Source organism: Boleophthalmus pectinirostris, unplaced genomic scaffold, assembly GCF_026225935.1.
Source record: "Boleophthalmus pectinirostris isolate CB_2022bp ecotype Guang Dong unplaced genomic scaffold, ASM2622593v1 HiC_scaffold_10, whole genome shotgun sequence".
In the NCBI taxonomy this organism is placed as follows: domain Eukaryota; kingdom Metazoa; phylum Chordata; class Actinopteri; order Gobiiformes; family Gobiidae; genus Boleophthalmus; species Boleophthalmus pectinirostris.
In genome coordinates, this window is record NW_026570971.1 from 7,557,326 (window position 1) to 7,579,409 (window position 22,084).

The window sequence follows — 22,084 nt, forward strand, 5'->3', positions numbered from 1 at the left end:
TCGAATCGAATCAATTTGAAATATATCGTATTGACTCGAAAGTGCACTGTATCGAGGTATGTATCGTATTGGCAACTTCTTAATGATACCCAGCGTTAGTTAATCTGCCGAACATTATGGAACGCTAAAATGACATCTTTGTTTTATTTTAAAGTTAAGTTAAGACGAATTAAAACACACATATTACTAGGAAATTTATAAAAGGAAAAAAGAAAGAATACAGTGACGTCTAGGTGAAGAAAACCGGGCCATTTTCTCAGTTTTCCCAGATTTTGTCATAGTTATTATCCTCAACAGAGCCCAAAGGAAGTTCCGCATGTTTCCAAATGTCTTCTGGTTTTGTGACGTTCTGTGAAACACTGACTAGAACAGGGGAGCTCAATACGTCGATCTCGATCTACAAGTCAAATCGCCAAGGTCGTGTGGGTAGATCGCCGTGTCTTGTCTTGGACTCGCTTTTGGACTCGGTCTTGTCTCTCACTTAAGGTCTGACACTCAACAAGTGCGATCATATTTCATTACGTCCGCTGCTGTTGGTAATAAACTTGTAGCGGGTGCAGGAGCGTGTGGGGCGTCTCAGTGCAGCCTGTGCGCTCATTTGAAACCCGCGGAGACTCTACGGCGCATCACAAACACACACGCTCCCTATGCACGGCTCGTCTGCGACAGCGTGTGCCCTCGTGTACCAGCGTGCATCACAGGGCAGGTTCAACTTCCTAAACATCCTACCTGTCCATCTGCCTCACGTCAGCACGCCGCCCCTCGCCTTTTCACGCTCTCGCTCCTTCCTGCGTACAGCGAACACAAGCCCCTCCCACAGTGCGGCTGATTAGAAGAGCAAGACCAAACGTGAAGCAAAAACCAGTCTAAATTTGTGTTACAGTGTTGGCACAAAGCAGGTCTACAGCATAGAGCGGATCTACAGAACAGACCTACTGCCACATTTGGCTGAAGTTTGTCTAACAAAAGTGACAAATGCATCTGTGTTTGTCACGATGTGCGTTTGGTTTGGTAAACGTGCAGAGGCTGGTAAATATCACTGCAAAACCAGAAAAGAATGTAAACTCCAGTTTGGAACTTTAAAAAACAGGTTTAAAAATCTTCCTTCACTTTTTTCACAGTTTTGTGTAAAGTGCCAGAGGAAGTTCTCTTAAAGAAGAGGTTCTCAAACTGTGGGTGAGGGTCCAAAAAAGGGGCACAGAGTGTTTCAGTGCAGTTTGCTTGGCTTTGTATTTGGTAGATCATTTTGACTTGGTCATTTTGTAAGTAGCTCGCAGGCTGAAAAAGTGTGAGCACCTCTGGTCTAGACCAATCCTTGAACAAAATGAACCAAATGAAAACAGCAATAAGTCTAAACTTCAGCCTGCGATGGTTTAATCTCTGCATTGCTGTTTCTGGAATCATTTTCACATTTTACCTGTGACCAAAATAAACAAATTTATGTCTTATCTTACAATTACAAGTCCACACAAAGTCCTGATGTGTGTTTGAAACTTGGAGTAAAAGTTGTGTTCACATGTAGGTCACCAGGTACGCCCCCCCTCCTCCTCTAACATCAGCACTTCTGGACTTTCCTGACCGCTCCCCTCACCGTCGAGTACCTGCACATGTGTTCGCTTTTCATTGTTCTGCAGCAGCGCCGGCCCAATGAATCACCCGCGTCCCTTCTTTGTGAAATATGGAACGCTCGCTCGGCTCCATGTAGCGCCTTCTCCCTTCTCCCCTTCATTTTGACAGATTTGGGTAGAACACAATTCGCATTCCTTCGGGGGGAATAATAGATCAAATTAGGCCTGTTATTATTTACTGATGAAGGTTTGATAAATATTGTTTATTTGCGAGGCGATTGTAGTTTCAGTGCGGTCGTGATAATCTATGTATAGGCTCATTTTGGAAATTTCTTTGCATATTTCGGGTTAATATTACATCATATTCATGTTGTATAATTAGGCGGCTCATCGGTGGACAATTTGGGAATCCGGGTTATTTTAGGTGCCCCACTTTTTACAAAAAGTTTCAGAAAGTTTAAATAAAATAGTCTGCTTATAGTTTTATTGAGAAGATTTATCAAGTTTGAATTAGCCAGCTTTATTTAGAGTGCCCAGTCTCACAGCAGGACGAGCGCGATTACTGACAAATAAAGCAAAAACACAACCTTAAGTCCACCACCTTCTTGTCTCCTTGAAGATTTTATTAGTTTTTGCTGTTGTAGTTCAGTTACATTTGTAAAATTGTTAAAACATGGATTCTTTTAGTGATCTGAGTGGCCTTTCCACAGATGTCCTATGGTGTTTAATACATCGAAACATTCTCCATGGAGACAGATAGTTTTATGTCATAAGTAGGGAAGCACCGATCCAGCTTTTTTTGTTCCGATACTATAGTTTTAAGCATCTGCTGACACCAGTGCAGAGACTGAAAACAGTATTTATTTCATTTAAACACAAATGGTGTATGGTAAAATTGGTCCAATGTGTTTTGTAACAGTTATTTTTCATTTAAAGTAACTGCAGAACGAGCCTGATTCATCAGCCGGTTTCACTTCGTGGAAACAGCACTAGGATTCTAGCATTAGGATTCGTTCGCTTGACGGTAGGCGGGTACTTTTTTCATTTAACCAGTCGCTGCTGTTTGGTCGTGACGTATGTAATGCGCCAAGTCCCGCAGGAAGAATAACGTCTTTCCCCTTGATAAAATTCACCGAACATTCTCTTTGTTCCGGCTTTAAATCCTCCATCTCAGGAATCGTTGCGCGGTCTACAACTTCCAAGGTTTTTGCAAACCGTCCTAATGCAGGGGTATCCAAACATTTTTCATAAAGGACCACATCTAAACACAGACGAAGCTGATCGAGGGCCATAGACTGGTGCTGAATACAGAGAATAAATGAAATATGTGCATGTTTAACACGTTAGAATTACCTTTTATTCATGCTAAGATCCTTAAAACCACACACTAAATATTAAATATGAACTTCATCAAGGTAGATTTTCAAAAAGTAAATATTTAAATAATGCAAGGTAATTTGGGCCAATTCACCTGGACGCCTGAGCACCAAGAAAAATTTGTCTCAGGGCCTCATTTGGCCCACGGACCATAGTTTGGACATATCTGGTCTAGTGTATTCTGATTCCTGACCTACTCGCTGGAGAGAAATAAAATTGAACGGAGGCACTAGGTGTCGCCAGCCTGAATACTGCAGAACAGCTTAAAAAATTAAAGTTTAGTATTACATCTTGAAAACATTGGCTTACACCTGTTTACACTTGAAAATATGAACCGATCCATCAAAATGTTCACTACTGGTGCACAGATATCCGATATCAGTATTGTATCGATGCAACCCTGGTCATTAGAGTCAGGTTTGTGGAGATGCAAGTCCGTTGACAGAAAAAATGCAAGTTTACAAAATGTTCATTATGGGTGTGTTTGTTGCTTTTATTTTAGTCTTTTGATCAAAAAGTTACATATTTTCATTACCATAGAATAATAATAATAGTTATTTGATGCAACTATCACTATTTCTTATAAATATATTCTAAATCGTTCACTCCCACTTAACTTACCCAACCCCAACTTCACTTCCTTTTGTGCACTGAAGTCTTCACTGACACTTTTACCTGTTGTTGTTGTTCCAGACGAGTTGGACAGTTACATGTACCAGACGGTGGGACATCAGGCCATAGAGCTGTACGCAGAGGCCATGGACCTGCCTCTGTACCGCCGCACCATCCAGGGCTCCAGCCTGGACACCGGCCGCGACTACAGCCACACCCCAGGGGACGAGGTGGAGGACCTGTATGAACTGCTCCGACTGGTCCAGGTAAGAAAGCGCGGGTGTAGGATATCATCAGTGTTGGGGAGTAACGGATTACATGTACCGCCGTTACGTAATCAGAGTACAAATTGTGAGTAACTGTATTCCGTTACAGTTACTGTTTCAATGAGTGGTAATTGGATTACAGTTACTTTGCTGAAATAAGTGGATTACAAGGCGTTATTTTCCTGTTTTCACATTTTGTGCTACATCCCATTTATTTATTTTTTTATTTCGGTAATTTCACTCATTGCCGGAAACCCAAACAGAACGTGACAGTAAGAGCGATGTAAACGTCATGTTAAAGTTGGCGGTGTCAGTCACACAGTGGAAGCAGCAGTGCATTGGTAAAAACGCATTTGTGTCTTGGAAATTCTTCTCCCGATGTGAGATATATATTAAAAAAAAAAAACACATATAAAATCGCCTACAACTTAAATGTGAAACAGGAGCTACTGGCACTGGTGAAAACAACCTGCATAGACTCATAATATCTGCACTACTGTCCTATAGTGACCTGTGACATGAGGGGACAAACACACAAACACACACAAACACACACACACACACAAACACACACACACACACACACACACACAACACAAACACACACCTTCATCATCGTCATCAACCTGAGAACCCGCGGACCACGTCTCCTTCCGTAGTTACTGCGCGGACACCGACGTCTCGTGCGCCGCGTGTGGAACGTGTTTTCTCGCGTAAACCGCACTTCCTCCTGTGCGCCTCTAAACCAGAACTAACACCAGGACTAAACCAGGACTAAACCGGGACTAAACCAGGACTAATCCAGGACTAAACCAGGACTAAACCAGGACTAATCCAGGACTAAACCAGGACTAAAGCAGGACTGAACCAGGTTTAAACTAGGACTAAACCACGACTAAACCAGAACTAAAGACCTGGTCTAGACCTGGTCTAAACCAAGTCTAAAATCAGGACTAAACCAGGACTAAACCAGGTCTAAACAACATGACACCTAACAGTAGGTTGACATAATTTAAGGTGATCTCATATAAAAAATAATTTCTCTATCAATAATATATTTTAATCTGGTTCATGAAAGGCTGATCTTGTTTCTGTCTTTTAACAGACAAAACCTCTTATATTCAGATCTCGTGGTCTTTGTTTCTCTACAGCAAACAGTTGCTTATTCATGGAGACTTGGGCTCAGACAATTTGAAGACAACAAACAAGAATTTTCAGGATGTGGTTGCTACATTCATGTCGTTTAAAAAAAGCATGACAATATCAAGTAATCCAAAGTAATCAGATTACGTTACTCACTTTAAGTAATTTAATGGATTACGTTACAAACTACATTTTGGGGTGTGTAATCTGTAATCTGTAGGGGATTACATTTTAAAAGTCACCTTCCCAACACTGGATATCATCTACACTTTATTGTTGATTTGGTGGTGGATCTTTTATTTATGTATCGCTAATGAACTTTCCACTAAATAACAAAATATATTTTACTGTGATATAAAATAATCTGTAATATGTCCATTTTGACTCAGCTTGTTCAAAAAGGCCTCAGAGAATGGGGCAATAAAAAAAAAAATGGTATCGAATATTGGAATTACACATTGATGTCGGCTGATACAGATATGGACAAATTTGTATAGATATCCCCCCTCCCCCATATTTTTAATGAATTCTTTCCTTCTTTCCAAAAACACACAGAGTCTGGGCAGGTCCAAAATAAGTGAGAGTTGGTTTCATTTTTCAGTTTGTGTAAATTGCCCTTCTAAGATGATTCTTTAGTGAATAACAGCGATGTAGATGTTTATAGCAGATTTCCCTTTGCTTGTTGGTGATGAGATATTTCTGAGGCCATGTCCGTACATTTTTCCATGAAATATTGTCAGTAGAGTCCGGCTCTAAGTAGGGCTCCGCTTGGGAGGTGCACTTTTTCCGCGGCGACTCATTATAAGGCAAGTTTAATTGAAGATGAAGCCAAGTAAGTTCCTTTTGAAAAGTTTTTCACTCACGCCTGCTCATGCCGACATCTTCAGGTGCGGTCCTGTCCTGCCGCTTCCCCAGTTTAGGCTCCTGGCACCACTAATGACTCACTGAACACATCTCAGAACATCTAATAAACAAAATGTGAACTAAAATGTGTTCAATTAAGACTATTGAGTTTGGAAAAATATCGGAATAAATTTATACTTTTGTTTGTTAAAGTAAAATGGCAACTGTTGGTAGGGACTATTTTGTCTTCCCCAAATATTGGTTGTGACATGCCCCCACCGTCCCTGTGCAAACCTACGCACTTCAGTCGATACCGATACTGGAACTGATTTATCACCCATCAGCAGTAGTAGGAGTAGTAGGTGTAGGAGCAGTAGTAATATCAGGAGGAGTAGTAGGAGTAGTAAGAGGAGTAGCAATCTCAACATAACATTGGTTGAGCGGTCAAATCCACTAACCCACAGTTTCATTTTCCAATTTTATTTTCTTAATCGGTGATACACGTAGGATTCGGCAGTGTCACATAGTCATTTTGGTCCAAATAAAAAAGAATCTGCTGCTTGCTGGTGTGATGTGCAGCTGTCCAGAGCAGGTCAACAGGCTCTTTGTTGTGATGATGTTTACGGCGGCTTTTGCTTCTATTGGGCGTAGCAGTTTTCTAACGTGGAAATCAGCGCTCTTGTTACTTTTATTAAGTCGTTTTGGATGAATATTGTGATTTAAAATGGTCAAATGATAACATGATGATCCACATGTCATAGATCAAAACTATAACAGACACAAGCACAACACGTCTTCTTTAAAGCCCCCAAGAGCAAAAACACACATCGTTTAGTGTGCATTGATGTGGGATTGATTCTCCTTAAAGCTGCCCTATGTAACTTTTTGGTTAGGGCTCCGTCGCTTGTTTTGTTTCTATGGATACGTCATTGCTCTGCCTGAAATGTTCCATCGTATGATATTAAACAGCTCTACTTAAACATTTTTTAATTACAGGTGGTTTTATAGCTCAAAAATACTTAGAAAAACAACATTCTGACTGTGATCGGCGTCACCATTCCACAGATCTGACCTGTAACTTGGTCTTGGCTCGGTCTCCATGAAGATAGAAAGGTTTAATGCCACACTGTGAAACATTCCAGATGAAACAATAAGATCTCCATGGAGAAAAGTGTTTGATAGACTCTCCTCTGGAAAAGTTACACCATGCAGCTTTAGCAGTGTTTTGAGCAGATTTAGCGAAGGACAAACATGAATAAAGCACACGGCTCTGTTTTATTGATCAGATTCACACTTGACTTTGCGAACGCGTGGGTTTGTCAGCGCTCTATCAGCTCCTGTTTAAAGTTTAATGTCCCAAAGTTAGGGGAAGGTGCCCTTGAACAAGGCGCTTCACAGGGAAAAACCCGCTCGCTTTTTCATCCCCACTGACAGAAGATCAGATGCACAAATTAATCACCAAATTAATATTTCATCAAATGGTACTTTTGGAGCAGGAACTATTCATTTGATGGAGAATTATACATGTATGAGAGCGCAGAGGTGGGCTGCAGAGCGGGGGGTGACCTCATCGCCTACAGCCATTCGCTAAAAAAAACTCTGGTCCAATTCCAGTTACTTCTGTTGTCCAGGTAAAATTAACTTTGGGATGTTGTCGAAAATGTGAGTTAAAATGGAACGGTGAAGATGGTAACTGGTGATTTCGATTTCAAGATCAGTCTGGGTTGTGGTTGATGGGGCTGGGAATCACAGTGTCCATCATGATTCGATACGATACATGATACATGGCTCACAGTTAGGGGTGTGCAAAAATATCAATATATCGTATCGTTTAATGTGATGATACAGTAGCGATATCGGGGACTGCTATTTCGATACATCACTAAGAGTATTTTTTGGTATATTTTATTAAATTATGTTGTTACAGGGCTACAGTTTTGTTGCGTGATTCATGAGCCGGTTTCACTTCGTAGAAACCGTCTGACCTCGCAGTATTAGGATTCGTTCGCACAATGGTAGGCAAGTACTTTCTTTTATTTAACTAATCGTTGCTGTTTGGTCGTGATGTGTGTAATGCGCTGCTAACAAGGGTAACTGGTATATTAAGCTTTTCTGAAATCCCGTAGGAAGAAGGACAATAACGTCTTTCCCCTTGATAAAATTCACCAAACATTCTCTTTGTTCCGGCTTTAAATTCTCGATCTCGGGAATCGTTGCCAACACAGAATGTCTGGTTCTTTGCTGATTGGCTGGTGCCCGAACTCACACTTCCGGGGTTCTTGCAAACCGTCTAGTGTATTTCAATTCCTAACCAAGTCGCTGGAGAGAAATGAAATTGAACGGAGGCACTAGGTTGTTGGCATTCAACAATCAACAGTTTTGTTGATTGTTCAGAGCAGGGGTGTCAAACTCAAACTCACAGAGGCCAAAATTAAAAACTGGGACAAAGTCGTGGGCCAAACTCAATATTTATTGAAAATTTTCAACAACATCTGCATGTTTTCTCTTCTTTCGAGATATGTAATGTTAAACCTTTTCTTATTTAAATAAACGTTTAAACTTTGAATCCAGAACAAGCAAAATATAAAATCATAACAAAATTTTAAATAAATAATGTTTCTTTAGTCTATTTGTAGCCAGCGTTCAGCTCTAATAAACATTTGATTTGATCTCGCAGACCAAATATAATTATATCGTGGGCCAAATTTGGTCCCTGGACCTGAGCTTGACATGTATGATTGGTCAAAACAATCATGTGATACACAAGACCACACTCCATGCATGCGCTCATGTGCATTTGCGTGTGCCCATGGGAGAAAAAAGCACTACTGCACATGCTTGGTCGGACCACAGCCACCGGAAGCACCTCGCCAGGCTAAAGGTGAATCTGGAAACATGACCATTGACTTGGATGGGTGGCCATTTTGAAAACCCATGTCCTGGTGCAAAGGCCAAAGGCAGCAGGAGCAGGAGCAGCGGAGTACAGGAACTGACAAATAAGGGTCAAAGGTCAATTTTGAGTTCAATATTTTTCACGATATTTATTCACATGATAAAGGAGGTCACCCCAAAATGACACGAACAAATTTTTGACCCAACATGATCTTGCTCCCTTTTGCCTTTGTCGGGCAGAAGAGTGATAGCCTGTTTACTCAGACGTGTGAAAGGACCCTGAATGACTCAGGCACAGTTCACACTTATTGCAGTTAAATAGACCGAGCGAACAAACAGAAACTGTAAACAAGTAGGTGTGGTAGTTTCAGAGTAGTTTAGGTTTAACCACAACTAACGAAGCAGCTTGGATGAGCCGCGAAACCTATTCGATCAAAATAATTGTTTGTCAAGTTGACAGAATTGAATTTATCATTTGCTGTTCAAACGGCGAGACCGCGAAAGGTGAACCGTGATATAGCGAGCGACGACTGTATAGTTAGTTTAGTTTACGTCCCTCCGAACCACATGAATCCTCGGAAAACTACAGTCATCACGCCCCGGTCCTCACGGTATCTCCGCCCCCACCCTGGTCTTCCAAGCCGACTTTTGTCTTCGTGGGCTCAGTATCTCCTCCACCCCCTCAGTCACCACACTGACTAACCAATTTAACTCGGGGAAACACTGACCTTTATCATGAAATTTTGATATTTTTGAACATCCGTAGTGGTTGGCTTGATCTGTCCTTCTGTGTATTACAATACTGCAGAACATTCAAGACAAAACCGAGTGACATATTGCAAAGTCTGACATTTTTAAGCACCATAATTTCCTCCACAAACATCAGAATCTCCTGTCTTATTCCTCACAAAAACTGCCAACCCTGTAGTTTAGATCTGTACAAACATGTTCTGAAACGCGATTCTTATGAGTCTTTTTGTCACTTCTTTGATCTTTGAACACAGTGCTATCATTAAAGCATAAATCACAAAGCTCACAATGCCTGTCAGAAAATTTGATATTTTTCCCAAATGTTTCAGCCCTACCTTGTATCCTCAGATTAACCTGGAGCCATCCTGCGAATTTAGCCTTCCAGAAAAGATGATTTATTTATTTACAGTACAATTAAACATTTCCATTAAATACCTGAATGACATTTTATTGTAATCCATTTAGCTCCGTTGTGTTTTTAAAGTAACATTACACACAGACTAAATTCAGTAAACGAGGAGGTTTCTAGAGGTCACGACTCCATGGAAAGTTAAAACTGGGGCCCGACTGACATATCGGAGGCGTATCGGCCTAAATCTTGCCGATATTGGCCGATAGTCCACGCGGGCATGTTGTACCTCGTTATAAAGCGTAGACTCTCTATTCTATGTTCATTTAATCCAATTTACAGACAGATACAAATACAGATACAGACAAATGTGCTGATATGTGGCGCCGCATCAGTATTTATCTGCGGAGTAAGTTGTCTGTGTCTGTGACGCTGTACTGCCCCTGAACGCACCACCAGAGTCACAACACTCACATGCGTTTGTTTACACCCACAGCTACAGTCAACATGCTGGATTATATTATATTTATGGACGATCGTTTTGAGTAAGAAAGGAAAGGACGCGTATTAGAGAAGGTGCCTGTGTGAGTGATGTATCTGTTTTGAAGCTACTTTGGGTTGTTTTTCATTAGTTCGTATTCGAGTCATTTTCGTTGTGGATGCAGTGTTCGTTCACACTAATCCGATGGAAAACAGCCCCAGAGAAGGAACGATCTGGTGATCTGATCCCACAAATTCACCTGAGTACAGATCTGATCTGGCACTGTGTGTGGACCCCTGAAAACGCTGATACACTGACGTAGGAGCTCTTGTTGCGTCCTTATTGGACCACGTCACTGTGACTTGTTACCTTCCTGATTCACTGCGTTTGTGACATCGGTCATGTGATGCTATTGCGGAAAACAGTTTAAACAAACCAGAGACAAACGAGAAACAGCGGAGCTAAAACTACTTGCACAGAACAGACTCACCATCAGCAGAAAACCCCTCTGTCACTGAAAGAACACACATATTCCACTGAGTCATGTCCTTTAATCTGACAGAAGCTGGTCGATTCAGGACACAAGGAGCGAGCTGTTTTGTTGAGTGCTTTGTTTATGCAAATTAGCCATGTTGTTTTAAGCTTAGTTTTTGTAAAACGTAAACAAATATGCACAAAGCTGTGTGGATATCGAAGACTTGCAGACACAGAAATTATGTATCTGGACACAAATCGTTTCCGATACGGTGATACAGTGATTCATTTCAGTGTAAACATAGCCTTAGCTGCTGTAGCTCCCACACATAAACAGCTAGAGTAAAGTGACTATAGTGGCTGTACATGTTACTGGACCTGCATCGATACGTAAATGAGATGTGAAGAGAGGTGTGAATGATCTGCATTTACGCATATAATTAATTACCTCTGCACACAGTAGTTTACTTTCTTTCTTCACTGGCTAGAACAGACATGTCAAACTCAGGCCCGAGAGCCAAATTTGGCCCGCGATATAATTATATTTGGCTCACGAGATCATATCAAATATGTATAAGAGCTGCCCGCCAGCCTGTAGAAACATTATTTATTTAAAATCTTGTTCTTATTTTATATTTTGCTTCTTCTGGGTCAATGTTTAAGAAAAAACATTATTTTAATTAGAAAAGGTTTAACATTACATATCTCGAAAGAAGACAAAATATACAGATCTTGCAGAAATTTTTCAAAAAATATTGAGTTTGGCCCACGACGTCAAGTTTTAAATTTTGGCCCTCTGTGAATTTGAGTTTGACACCTGTGGGCTAGATAATATCGTTACACCCCTATTGCCTACTGGTTTTAATTAAAGGTCTAACACAAATTTTTAAAACGACGTAAACATGCATACTTAAATTTAACATTTTCTGTTCAGCTTCACAGTTGTAAATTATCGATATTAGCTGCATTTCTCTCTCTTTCCCGCCTTTTGAGACGTGTTGAGAGCCGCACCATCCAAACCTTCTTTACTTTACCCTCATTACATCAAACTTTAACTTCGTCTTTGCTCACAGAAGTGTTGTTTGTGAGTTGACTTGCCTCGGTGTAAACGAGTTAACGTGTCTGTTCCTCCTGTCTAACCTGGCAGAGACGTGTTGATGTGAGGACTCTGGTGCTTTGGTGCTTGATGGGGCGGGGTCAGGGGCCCTCACACGTCCACGCGGGGGCCCCTCCGGAGGACCAGGGGCCGGTCAGACGCCTCAGGCCACTGTGAGCCCTCGGACTCTCCTGTCTGTCATATGAGCTGTTGTGGCCTGCAGCATGAAAACACCGCGGGGTTTAAAAGTCTTAAAGCAAATGATGATTTTGTTGTTTTACACATTCAAACTAAATCAGAAAAAAAAAGAAAATTGTAATATAATTAGGACAACATTTTAAAATTTGAGAAATATTTGTTAATTTCAGTTGTGCGCCAAGAGGATTTACGATTTCAGGTAATAATTTCTATTGAAAAATAAAAATAAAAAGCTGTCGTTTTATCAAATTGTGAATTTTAAAAGTCCTACATTACACAAAATTGACTCTTCTGAGCTTTAATGTTTAATAATGTTGTTTCCTCATCACAAACAGACCTGGAGTTGCGTTTTGTTTCATTCACACACGTTTAACGCACAAACCCTGAGTTCTTCTCTCAAACAGAAAACACTCTGTTGCACCTTGTGATGTCATATGGTAATACAGCAAGTGCTCCACTGTGCTTTTAAACTCCGTACATCTTCACTAAAATCATTCCGATGATTTCAGCTCTGGAATTACCTATCTCTATTGAGCAAAAGGTAAAAAGGAGCTGTTAACTTGAATAAAAATTAAATGAACCTACCACTTCATGACATCACAAGGTGGAACAGAGCATTTTGAGCTTTGGAGATGCTTAAGGGTGGAGGGTCTGCCTACATTTTTCTCTCCACGACGTAATTGCTTTGCTTGGATTGTTTCACAGTATTGTATTAAACTCAATTATCACCAGATGCCATCAGACCACGGTACGGGCCAGATCTGTGCAAAGGATGGCCCGCTGATACGGATGTAACAATATCCAACTCTCTCGGTATGATATTATCACGATATGCGTCACGGTACGATATTTATTGCGACATTTTGAAGAGGCTGACATAATTGTAACTACACTTTTTTGATTTTATAATACCTTGACAAAATTTTGGTGTGATTTATTTCCGTCATAATCCCTAGAATTCAAGTAAACAACATATTTCTTCATGCTGTCTGCACTGAAATGAATCATGGGATATGTAGTTCCCGATGTTCATAAGCCGTTGCTACTGTAAAACCATGTATTTAAGCAAAGGAACTTGTAATTCGTTATATTGTGACAACCCACGATATTACTGTGAGACTTTTGATGATACGATATCACGATATTTCGGTTATTGTTACGTCCTTACCCACTGACCTTTCGGTATCATTTAGAAGCTACTGATACGATAAATACCTCAATACACAGGCCACGATACGATATCTCGATACAGTGCACCTTCAGTTCAATGAGATATGTTTCAAATAGATTCGATATGATTCAATAAAAAATAAAGACTAAATCATGGCTGTGATACTAAAAGTCTTTGTTAAACCACTTCTTGTACAAAAGTTCATATGAAACACAAACATTTTAATCATCAAAAAAGTGAAAATGTCAAATATGTCGCATAAACGAGTTTCCTTCCCTAAACAAGCAACAAAACTGTAGCACTGTAACAAAAAATTTTGTAAAATACACCAAAAAATACTCTTGGTGATATATATTGATACAGCAGCCCACGATATCGATACTCAGTGTTAGGAGTAACGTGTTATAAAAGTAACGAATAACTGTAATGTGTGGCTTTTTGTTGTAACACAGTAATGTGGCATTACAGGGAAAAAAATGTAATATTTTACACGATACAAATGTCAGTAACGCACGTCACAAAGCTTTTTTAAACTGGATTGAAGTGATGGGTTTTTCTTCACACAAATTTGCTAAAATCACTGCGATATCAGCGGCGATGAAACGCCGGAGATGCGCCCGTGTAGACCGTCAGGTGACCACGAGCAAAAGGACCGACGCAGAACTCCGCACTCCACGGGGCGAACCGCAGCCAACGTCTGATCACGCTTTGCAGACATCCTGTTCCACGGACTCGGTGTTCTCTCAGGGGCAGTCCTAGATTTTAATTTCTAGTCCAAGATTAGTCCTGGTTTGGTCCTGGTTTAGACCTGGTTCAGTCCTGGTTCAGCTCTGGTTTAGTCCTAGTTTAGTCCTGGTTTAGACCTCGTTTAGACCTCGTTTAGTCCTGGTTCCGTCCATATATGATGCAAAAGTTCAGCATCTTCGCACAGTTATTTTGTTGAGAGTAACTTAAAGTGTTGCAATAGTCGTGTAATGTTTTACATTTTAAATAGAGTAATATTTTAATGTAACAAATTGCTTTGAAATGACAGTAACGAGTCATAAATAACTCATTACAGTTTTAAAGTAACTTGCCCAACAGTGTCAATACTGTATCAGCAATTAAACGATACGATATATTGATATTTTGATATTTTTGCACAACCCTAACTGTTGCTGTGCATGTTGTTTGAGCAATAAAAACATCTTATCATCTCCATGCACCCGAAAAGTTACACAATGCAGCTTTAAACCTCACAAGAGTCAATTTCGAGCAGCAAAACTAGTCTTGCTGACCTTGATTCCTCACCCCACATTCCCTCTCCGATCCAGACCCGGGCAATTACGCAGAGACGACCACTTCCCATTGGCCGCCCCCCCCCCGTCGTTTTCCTCTCCCCTTCCCAGTGTGAGCGCCACGGATCAGGGCAGCGGGTTCCCAGGAGACCCCCCCAGCCGCCTGCGCCTCGTCCTCTCCGTGTTTACCTCCATAAGCGTCATCAGCCAGGGCCCATAAACAAGCACTTCCTCCCTGCCCTCTGCGCTGGGGTTAACCACTCCGCGAGCCGGGCTAATCACGCCTAACCCGACTCCTCCATCAGTCTGAGCGGGTGACGCGCGCTCACCGGGTTCCCACGCAAAACCTCCGACCACAAGGTTTAACAGAAAGCACTAGAGAATAATCCAAGTATCGTTTGTTTTTCAATATAAAACCAAAAATAAGAAAATGAAAAAGCAACATTATTTGTCTCCGAAACCAAAATGAAAAAAACAGATAATGATTTGTTTTTTCAGTTTTCGATTTTGTGTTTAAATGAAGAGTGGAAAAAACGGATAACGACCGTTTTCCGTTTCTGTGACTAAACTGAGATGCTGGACTGAACCAGGACTAAAACAGGTCCGGGACCAGACCAGGACCAAGACTGAGACTGGGACTGAGACCAGACCAGACCAGAACTGAGACTAAGACTGAGATCGAAAACAGGACCAGGACTGAGACTGGGTTTGAGACCAGGTCAGACTGGGACTGACACCAGGACTGAGACCGGGAACATGACCAGGACTGAGACCGATACTGAGACCGGGACTGAGACTGGGAACGGACCAGAACTGAGACCGGGACTGAGAAGGGGAACAGGACTGAGACTGGGACTGAGACCAGACCAGGATTGAGGCCGGGACCAGACCAGAACTGAGACCAGCTCTGAGACCGTGAACAGGGCCGGGACTGAGGCCGGAACCAGACCGGGAGTGAGACTGGGATTGAGGTCGGGAACAGGACCAGGACTGAGACCGAGACTGAGACCGGGACTGAGGCCAGGATTCAGACCGGGACTGAGACCAGAACTGAGAACCGGACCAGACCGTGATTGAGACTGGGACTGAGACCGGGACCAGATTACAACTGAAAACGGTTTAGTCCTGGCTTAGTCCTGGTTCAATCAAACACTGAAAAAAAACCCTAATCATTATCTGTTTTTGAAGAAAATAGTTTTTTTCATGTTCTTATTTTTGGTTTTATATTGATAAACAAATGAACAAATGACACACAATTTGGGGAAAATATCTACTTGACTTTTCTGATGTTTAGTTTTGCGATTTTTTTGCGTTTTAGTAATGGGATTCGGTTCAGAGTTCATATTTTAAATCCATCTAGACGAACTGAAAAACTGAATAATCTAAACTGACAAACTAATACAAGAATCACACTTCAGGATTAGCAGTTTTTATGAAGAATAAGACTTTGAGATTTCGTTGTTTGTGGAGGAAATTATGGTACTTCAAAAATTACAGCCTTCGCGGATTCGGTAATTGCGTCCATTCAAATTTCGATTGATTGGGATTAATATTGCTTACTTATTCCAAATGCAGGCCGATAAGTAGGAATTATTTTATTTGTAAAACTGCCCGTGCTTGATTCGGAGAGGAAAATCCAAAATGTGGAAGTTGTTAGCTTCGCAGAAACGTGTGCGAAAAGTGTGTAACGAGGTAGAAGTTGTCCCGAATGACGTCTGCAATCGATCATGTCCGTAGGATTGCCGTGCGTGGAAGCGGATTCTGAACTTGGCCATGGATTCTGCCGCTTGTAGTAAAAGAAACAGTAATAAACGCCAGAGCCAAAAATTGCAATCAAAACAGAAGTGTAATTAGAATTGTCAAAGAGTTCGGTTATGAGAAAGGACGTCAAGATTGTGTCCATGAGAACGACGGATTTACTCGGTAATAGAATAACGGAGCACTTCAGTTTACATATCAGGCCTCATCATTTTGGATTAATTTTGGATTTATTTAACAAAAAAAAAAAAGGTTGCGCCCATTCTTTTTAACTCTGGGAAAATGTAATGAGATTATAACACAACTTGTCGCGATTTTATTTGTTAAATTACATAGTGCGTCTTAAGCCGTGCGTACAAAAATACTGAAATAGTATCGATATCGTGGGCTGCTGTATCGATATATCGCCAAGAATATTTTTTTGGTATAGTTTATTTACTAAATTATTGTGTTACAGAGCTACAGTTTTGTTACTTGTTTAGAGGAAGGAAACTTGTTTATGGGCCCGGTCAAGCAGAAGTAAACAACAAGGCCAAAAATTCAAGTTAATGCATCTGATATAAAAATGTATTGAACAGATACATATGTACTCTAGTTTATGAAACTGTTGACCTTTTTTCTGTACTATTTTTGGTTCTAAAGTTCCATACGTTTTAAACAGACCATGTATGAAACATAGAACAAAAATTATTTCCCAAATTTCAAAGACCCAAAAATCATGTAAATAAATGGATGTATTTCATCATATCTTGTGTTATTCCATCTTTGAACTGTTGATGAAGGTACATGATTTTTATTTTATTTTTTTTAAGTATTTAAAATGATAAAAATTTGCTTGGAAGGACTGACATATTTTATTGAAATAGTTTCCTTTAATTTTGAAGTAATATTAAAGTATTTGGAAGAAAAAAGCGACGAATGATGCAAAATCATGCACCTTCTACTTGTTTGAACAATTTTCCCTCTGTTACTTTTCCCTCCGTTACCATGACCTTTCTTAATAAAAAATCTCATGACTCAAAAAGTAAGAGGTTTTTCAACCTAATCTTGTACCATATGGTAGAAAACTATATGAAGCAAATATTCAAACCAGTTTGTTAAGGATATGTAAGTGAGAACCAAGAGTTATCACTGTTTGTATTTATTGTCCAAAAAGTGCTGCATATTTCATTCCCTCCGTTACCGACATGAGTTTTTAAATTTTTTGTAAACAACTTGAAAGAATATCACAGGTTTAACTTGACCCTGTTGGAGTGTAACTCTTTCCTACATTCTGATACTTTACTTATTTCAATAGTCCCTCTAGTTTCTGAATAAGAGACATTTGAATGTAAAAAATCTGCCCGTTTCCCTCCGTTACCACTTGACCGGACCCTTTTATTTTTTATTGAACCATATCAGATTGATTTGAAATATATCGTATTGAATCGAAAGTGCACTGTATCGAGATTTGTATCGTATCGTGGCCCATGCGTCGAGGTTTGTATTGTATCGGCAACTTCTTAATGATACCCAGCCTTTTTTGATCTGCTGAACATTACGGAACGCTACAATTACATTTTTCAAATTATGGTGCACAAATTACTAGGAAGTTTATAAAAGGAAAAAAGAAAGAATACAGTGACGTCTAGATCAAGAAAACTGCGCCATTTTCTCAGTTTTCCCAGATTTTGTCAGAGTTACTATCACCAACAAAACCCAAAGGAAGTCGTCATCCGCAAGAAGTGGTTTAACAAAGACTTTTAGTGTCACAGCCACGATTTAGCCTTTATTTTTATTGAACCGTATCGAATCGAATTGAAATATATCGTATTGAATCATATCAAGTTGTAAGCTCACTGTGTTGAGGTATGTATCGTATCGGCATCTCCTGAATGATACTCAGCCCTAGCGAGATTTTTGGCTCTTTTTGAGACGATGCGTGACTCGTGTTTTGGGATCAGGTCGACTTTTGGCTTTAATCGTGCGTCGTGCTTCGTGTAATATACTGTACATGGGGTAACGAGAACCAATTAATACCTCAGGACTAGCTCCCGATCAGCAGTCGTAAGTCGCAAGAATATCAAACCTGTTTGCAAGGCTCCCGCGGTCATGGAAATCCTGAAAAAGTCATGGAATTTTGTAAATTTAATGAAGGTTTTGGAAAAGTCATGGAATTTTAGTATCTCTTTCAGGCAACTACAGCATTCTGTCAAGTTCTCATTAGGCTGTTATGATTATTTCCGAACACAGCCGCCTTTTGAGACGACCATAAATAATGCACTGACAGGATTTTGAATGTTAAAAAAAACCATAAGCTGATATATATTTTTCTCGTACATCCTCGTATGGAAAGAACAAAAGTGTGGTTGTTTGCTGCAGGTGTTCTGATCAGTGGGAGCAGGTAGAGGGCGCTCTTGGAAAAAGGAACAAAACTAAAACACAACAGACTCCAGGCGCTCCAAAGACGTAGAAAAAGTTTAAAAAAATTGCACGAGGAAAAATGTAGTTAAAAGGCCTTTATTTGAATGGCCAAATCCAACATGTTTCGACCTTAACTGGTCTTGTGCGATTTTTTACTTCTTCTACTTCTTTGGAGCGCCTGGAGTCCGTTGTGTTTTAGTACATCCTCGAAATACTGCGTGTAATTAGAAGATACTTGGATGAAAATACTACGGAATATAAATGGAGTAATATCACGCTTTGTTTATGTGTTTATGTATTTATTTTATTTTTTGACAAAGACCTTTTTTTTGTTTCTTTTTTTTTTTTTTACCATCAGAGCTATTGGAACTGTTAAACACCAAGTTATAGATCAGATCTGTGGAGAGGCGACCCCGCTCACGGTCAAAATGTCTGTTTTTTAAGGATTTCCGAGCTATAAAAACATTTGTAATTGAATAAATGTAAAGTAAAGCTGGTTAATGTCACACTGCGGAACATTCCAGACAGAGCAAAGACGTATCCGTGGAAACAAGCAGGTGACGGACCCTCAAATGAAAAAGATACAAGAAAAAAATATGCCCTTAAAATGTACAAATGCAAGTGTGGTCAAAAGTGTGTCGCATCTCAAGACAAAACCAAACACGATCGTCCAATCAGATTTGTTCTTTTCAGTGACGCATGTGAAACAAAAAGAGCTCATTGGTCACTCATCATTTACAAATAAAATGACATTTCGGTAACACTTTATAATAACTACACCTTACTCAGCCTTAATAAAGCATGAACAAAGACGTAATTAATAATGAACAACGATTTAATTAATAATGATTCACTCTTAACAAATGCTTAATAAAGGATAATTCGTCTTCACTTTAGAAAAGCTCTCAAAAAGTTTTAACTAACAGATAACAGCTGCCTGAATTATCATTTCATTGCATTATTAGTAAATCATTCTCTCATAGTTTACTAATCATTAATAAATGCTCAAATGGTTAGTTCATGAGTAATTAAGTATGAAATAATTATGAGTAACTATTAAGTGCAAATTAAGTGCAAGTGCTAATTAAGGTAGTAATTTAGTTACTAAGCAAGAATCATTATTAATTAAGTCTTTATTCATTATTAATTAAGCCTTTGTTCATGCTTTATTAAGGCTAAATAAGGTGTAGTTATTATAAAGTGTTACAGACTTTTCTTTTCGCTCACCTTGAATGAACAGAGTTTATAGCTTCGCTCATTGATTCTTAGAAAATCTGCCATGTTTTTCTTGTCACTTATTTTTTATTAAGTTTTTAAGACAATAACAATACAATATACGAGGATGTACTAAAACATAACGGATGGAAGTAGAAAAAGTAAAAAAATCGCATGAGACCAGTTAAGGTCGAAACATGTTGGCTTTGGCCATTCAAATAAAGGCCTTTTTTACTAAATTTTTCCTCGTGCGATTTTTTACTTTTTCTGCTTCTTTGGAGCTCCTGGAGTCCGTTGTGTTTTAGTACATCCTCGTGTGTCGTATTCTTTGCCGACTGCACTTGTTTGGTTATTGTTAATAAAAATTAAGTGACAAAAAGAAAGAAAATCGTGGCAGATTTCTCGAGAATCAATGAGCGAAGCGATAAACTCTGTTCATCAGAGGCGAGAGAAAAGAAATGTCATTTTATTTGTAAATGATGAGTGACCAATGAGCTCTTTGCGTCACTGAAAAGAACAAATCTGATTGGACGATTATATTTTTTTTGTCTGTGATTCAACACACTGGTGACCACACTTGCGTTTGTACATTTTAAGGTGTATATTTTTTCTTGTATCTTTTTCGTTGGAGGGTCCGTCACCTCTTTGTTTCCACGGATACGTCTTTGCTCTGTCTGGAATGTTCCGCAGTGTGACATTAAACAGCTCTACTTTACATTTATTCAATTACAGATGTTTTTATAGCTCAGAAATCCTTAAAAAACAGCAATTCTGACTGTGAGCGGGGTCGCCTCTCCACAGATCTGACCTGTAACTTGGTCTTTAACAGTTCCAATAGCTCTGACGGTAAAAAAAGAAACAAAAAAACCCGTCTCTGTCAAAAAATTTAAATTAAATAAATACACAAACACATAAACAAAGCGTGATATTACTCCATTTTGTATTCCATAGTATTTTCATCAAAGTATCTTCTAATTACACGCAGTTTTTCAACATTTTCCTATTCGTACCCATGTTATATTCCTTTTTTTCACACCTTAAAGTTAGTTGTTGATGGCTGAAATCTAAAAACAAACATTTAGAGCGGCTCTTTGATAATGAGCTGTTATATCCGAAGCTGGAGAACATTTTGTGCTTCGGAGAGTGCGTTTTTTTTTTTTTTTTTTTTTTTTTGATTCTTTGGAGCACTTTGAATTAATTAGAAGTTACACGATTATATTTGGCAAATGACACTCCGGCAGAGATGAAAGCGCTTTTTTTTTCCTCGTTTTTTTTTTTTCCCCCTCCCGATCTTCACATCTCCACTTGATGAGTTTAAAGAGTTATTCGAGCCTCTCTCCCCTCCTACTTCTCGACTCGACGCGGAGGCACCGGGACGTAGAATTAGTCAACAGTGCCATCTACGGGCCGCTGCGCCACACACGCTCATACTTCTGTCCGAGGCCTTTGGGAGAACGTAGCCGGAGCGGTGTAGAAGCGAAATAGAAACAGCGCAACTTGATTTTTAGATGAGAGATATTGCGCTAAGACTTTGGAAATGGTAGAAATCTGCAAATCAAATCTGTAAATCTGAACAAAACGGAAATAGAGACGTCTTGAACAGTCCATTTCCTGAAAAGTTACACTGCAAAATGAAATGAAAAGGATGTTTGTTTTGTTTATAAATGACGAAAATGAAATAAAATCGCAAGAATGAAGCAGAATGGGTTTTTGGATATATCGGTATTGGCAAATATCGAAAAAAAATCAATAGATATTTGGCACCAATATTGTATTTTTGATGCTGTTACTAAGGGACATTTCTCAATTATCTTCAGTGCATCAGATTTGTCTTTTTGAACAGACTCACGAGGAACAATGGAAATAGATTAGGAGAGTTAGTTTATTTATTTAATGAGACAGGGACAGTGCAGTGCCAGTACTAATTTCAATTTGTAGTCCCAGAGCAGGTTAATTGATCGATTGTATTTAATTGACCTAAAATATGAGCTATTCTGAGATTAAAGATAGAAAGAGAAATAGATAGATGAATAGGTGAATTATTTATACTGAAGGAAATTCAAGAAGTGCAAGTGTACGTAGGCTAAACGTGTCTGTGTTTTTGCAAAAGTTAAATTTCTTGTCATAATCTCAAATTGAAGTAAATATTAATAAAGCCAAATATCAGCAAAAAGAGCAAAAGCAGCAGGAAAGTATCTATATCTGAACATA

General features: G+C 39.5%; 1 protein-coding gene across 1 annotated transcript in view; it reads left to right on the forward strand.

The window, feature by feature from the left end:
• Window positions 1-22,084, forward strand: part of dph6 (diphthamine biosynthesis 6) — a 245,266-nt gene that overhangs the window by 4,695 nt on the left and 218,487 nt on the right. Inside the window, 1 exon segment of the mRNA XM_055157802.1 lies at window positions 3,639-3,823. Coding sequence (XP_055013777.1) covers window positions 3,639-3,823 — 185 coding nt within the window.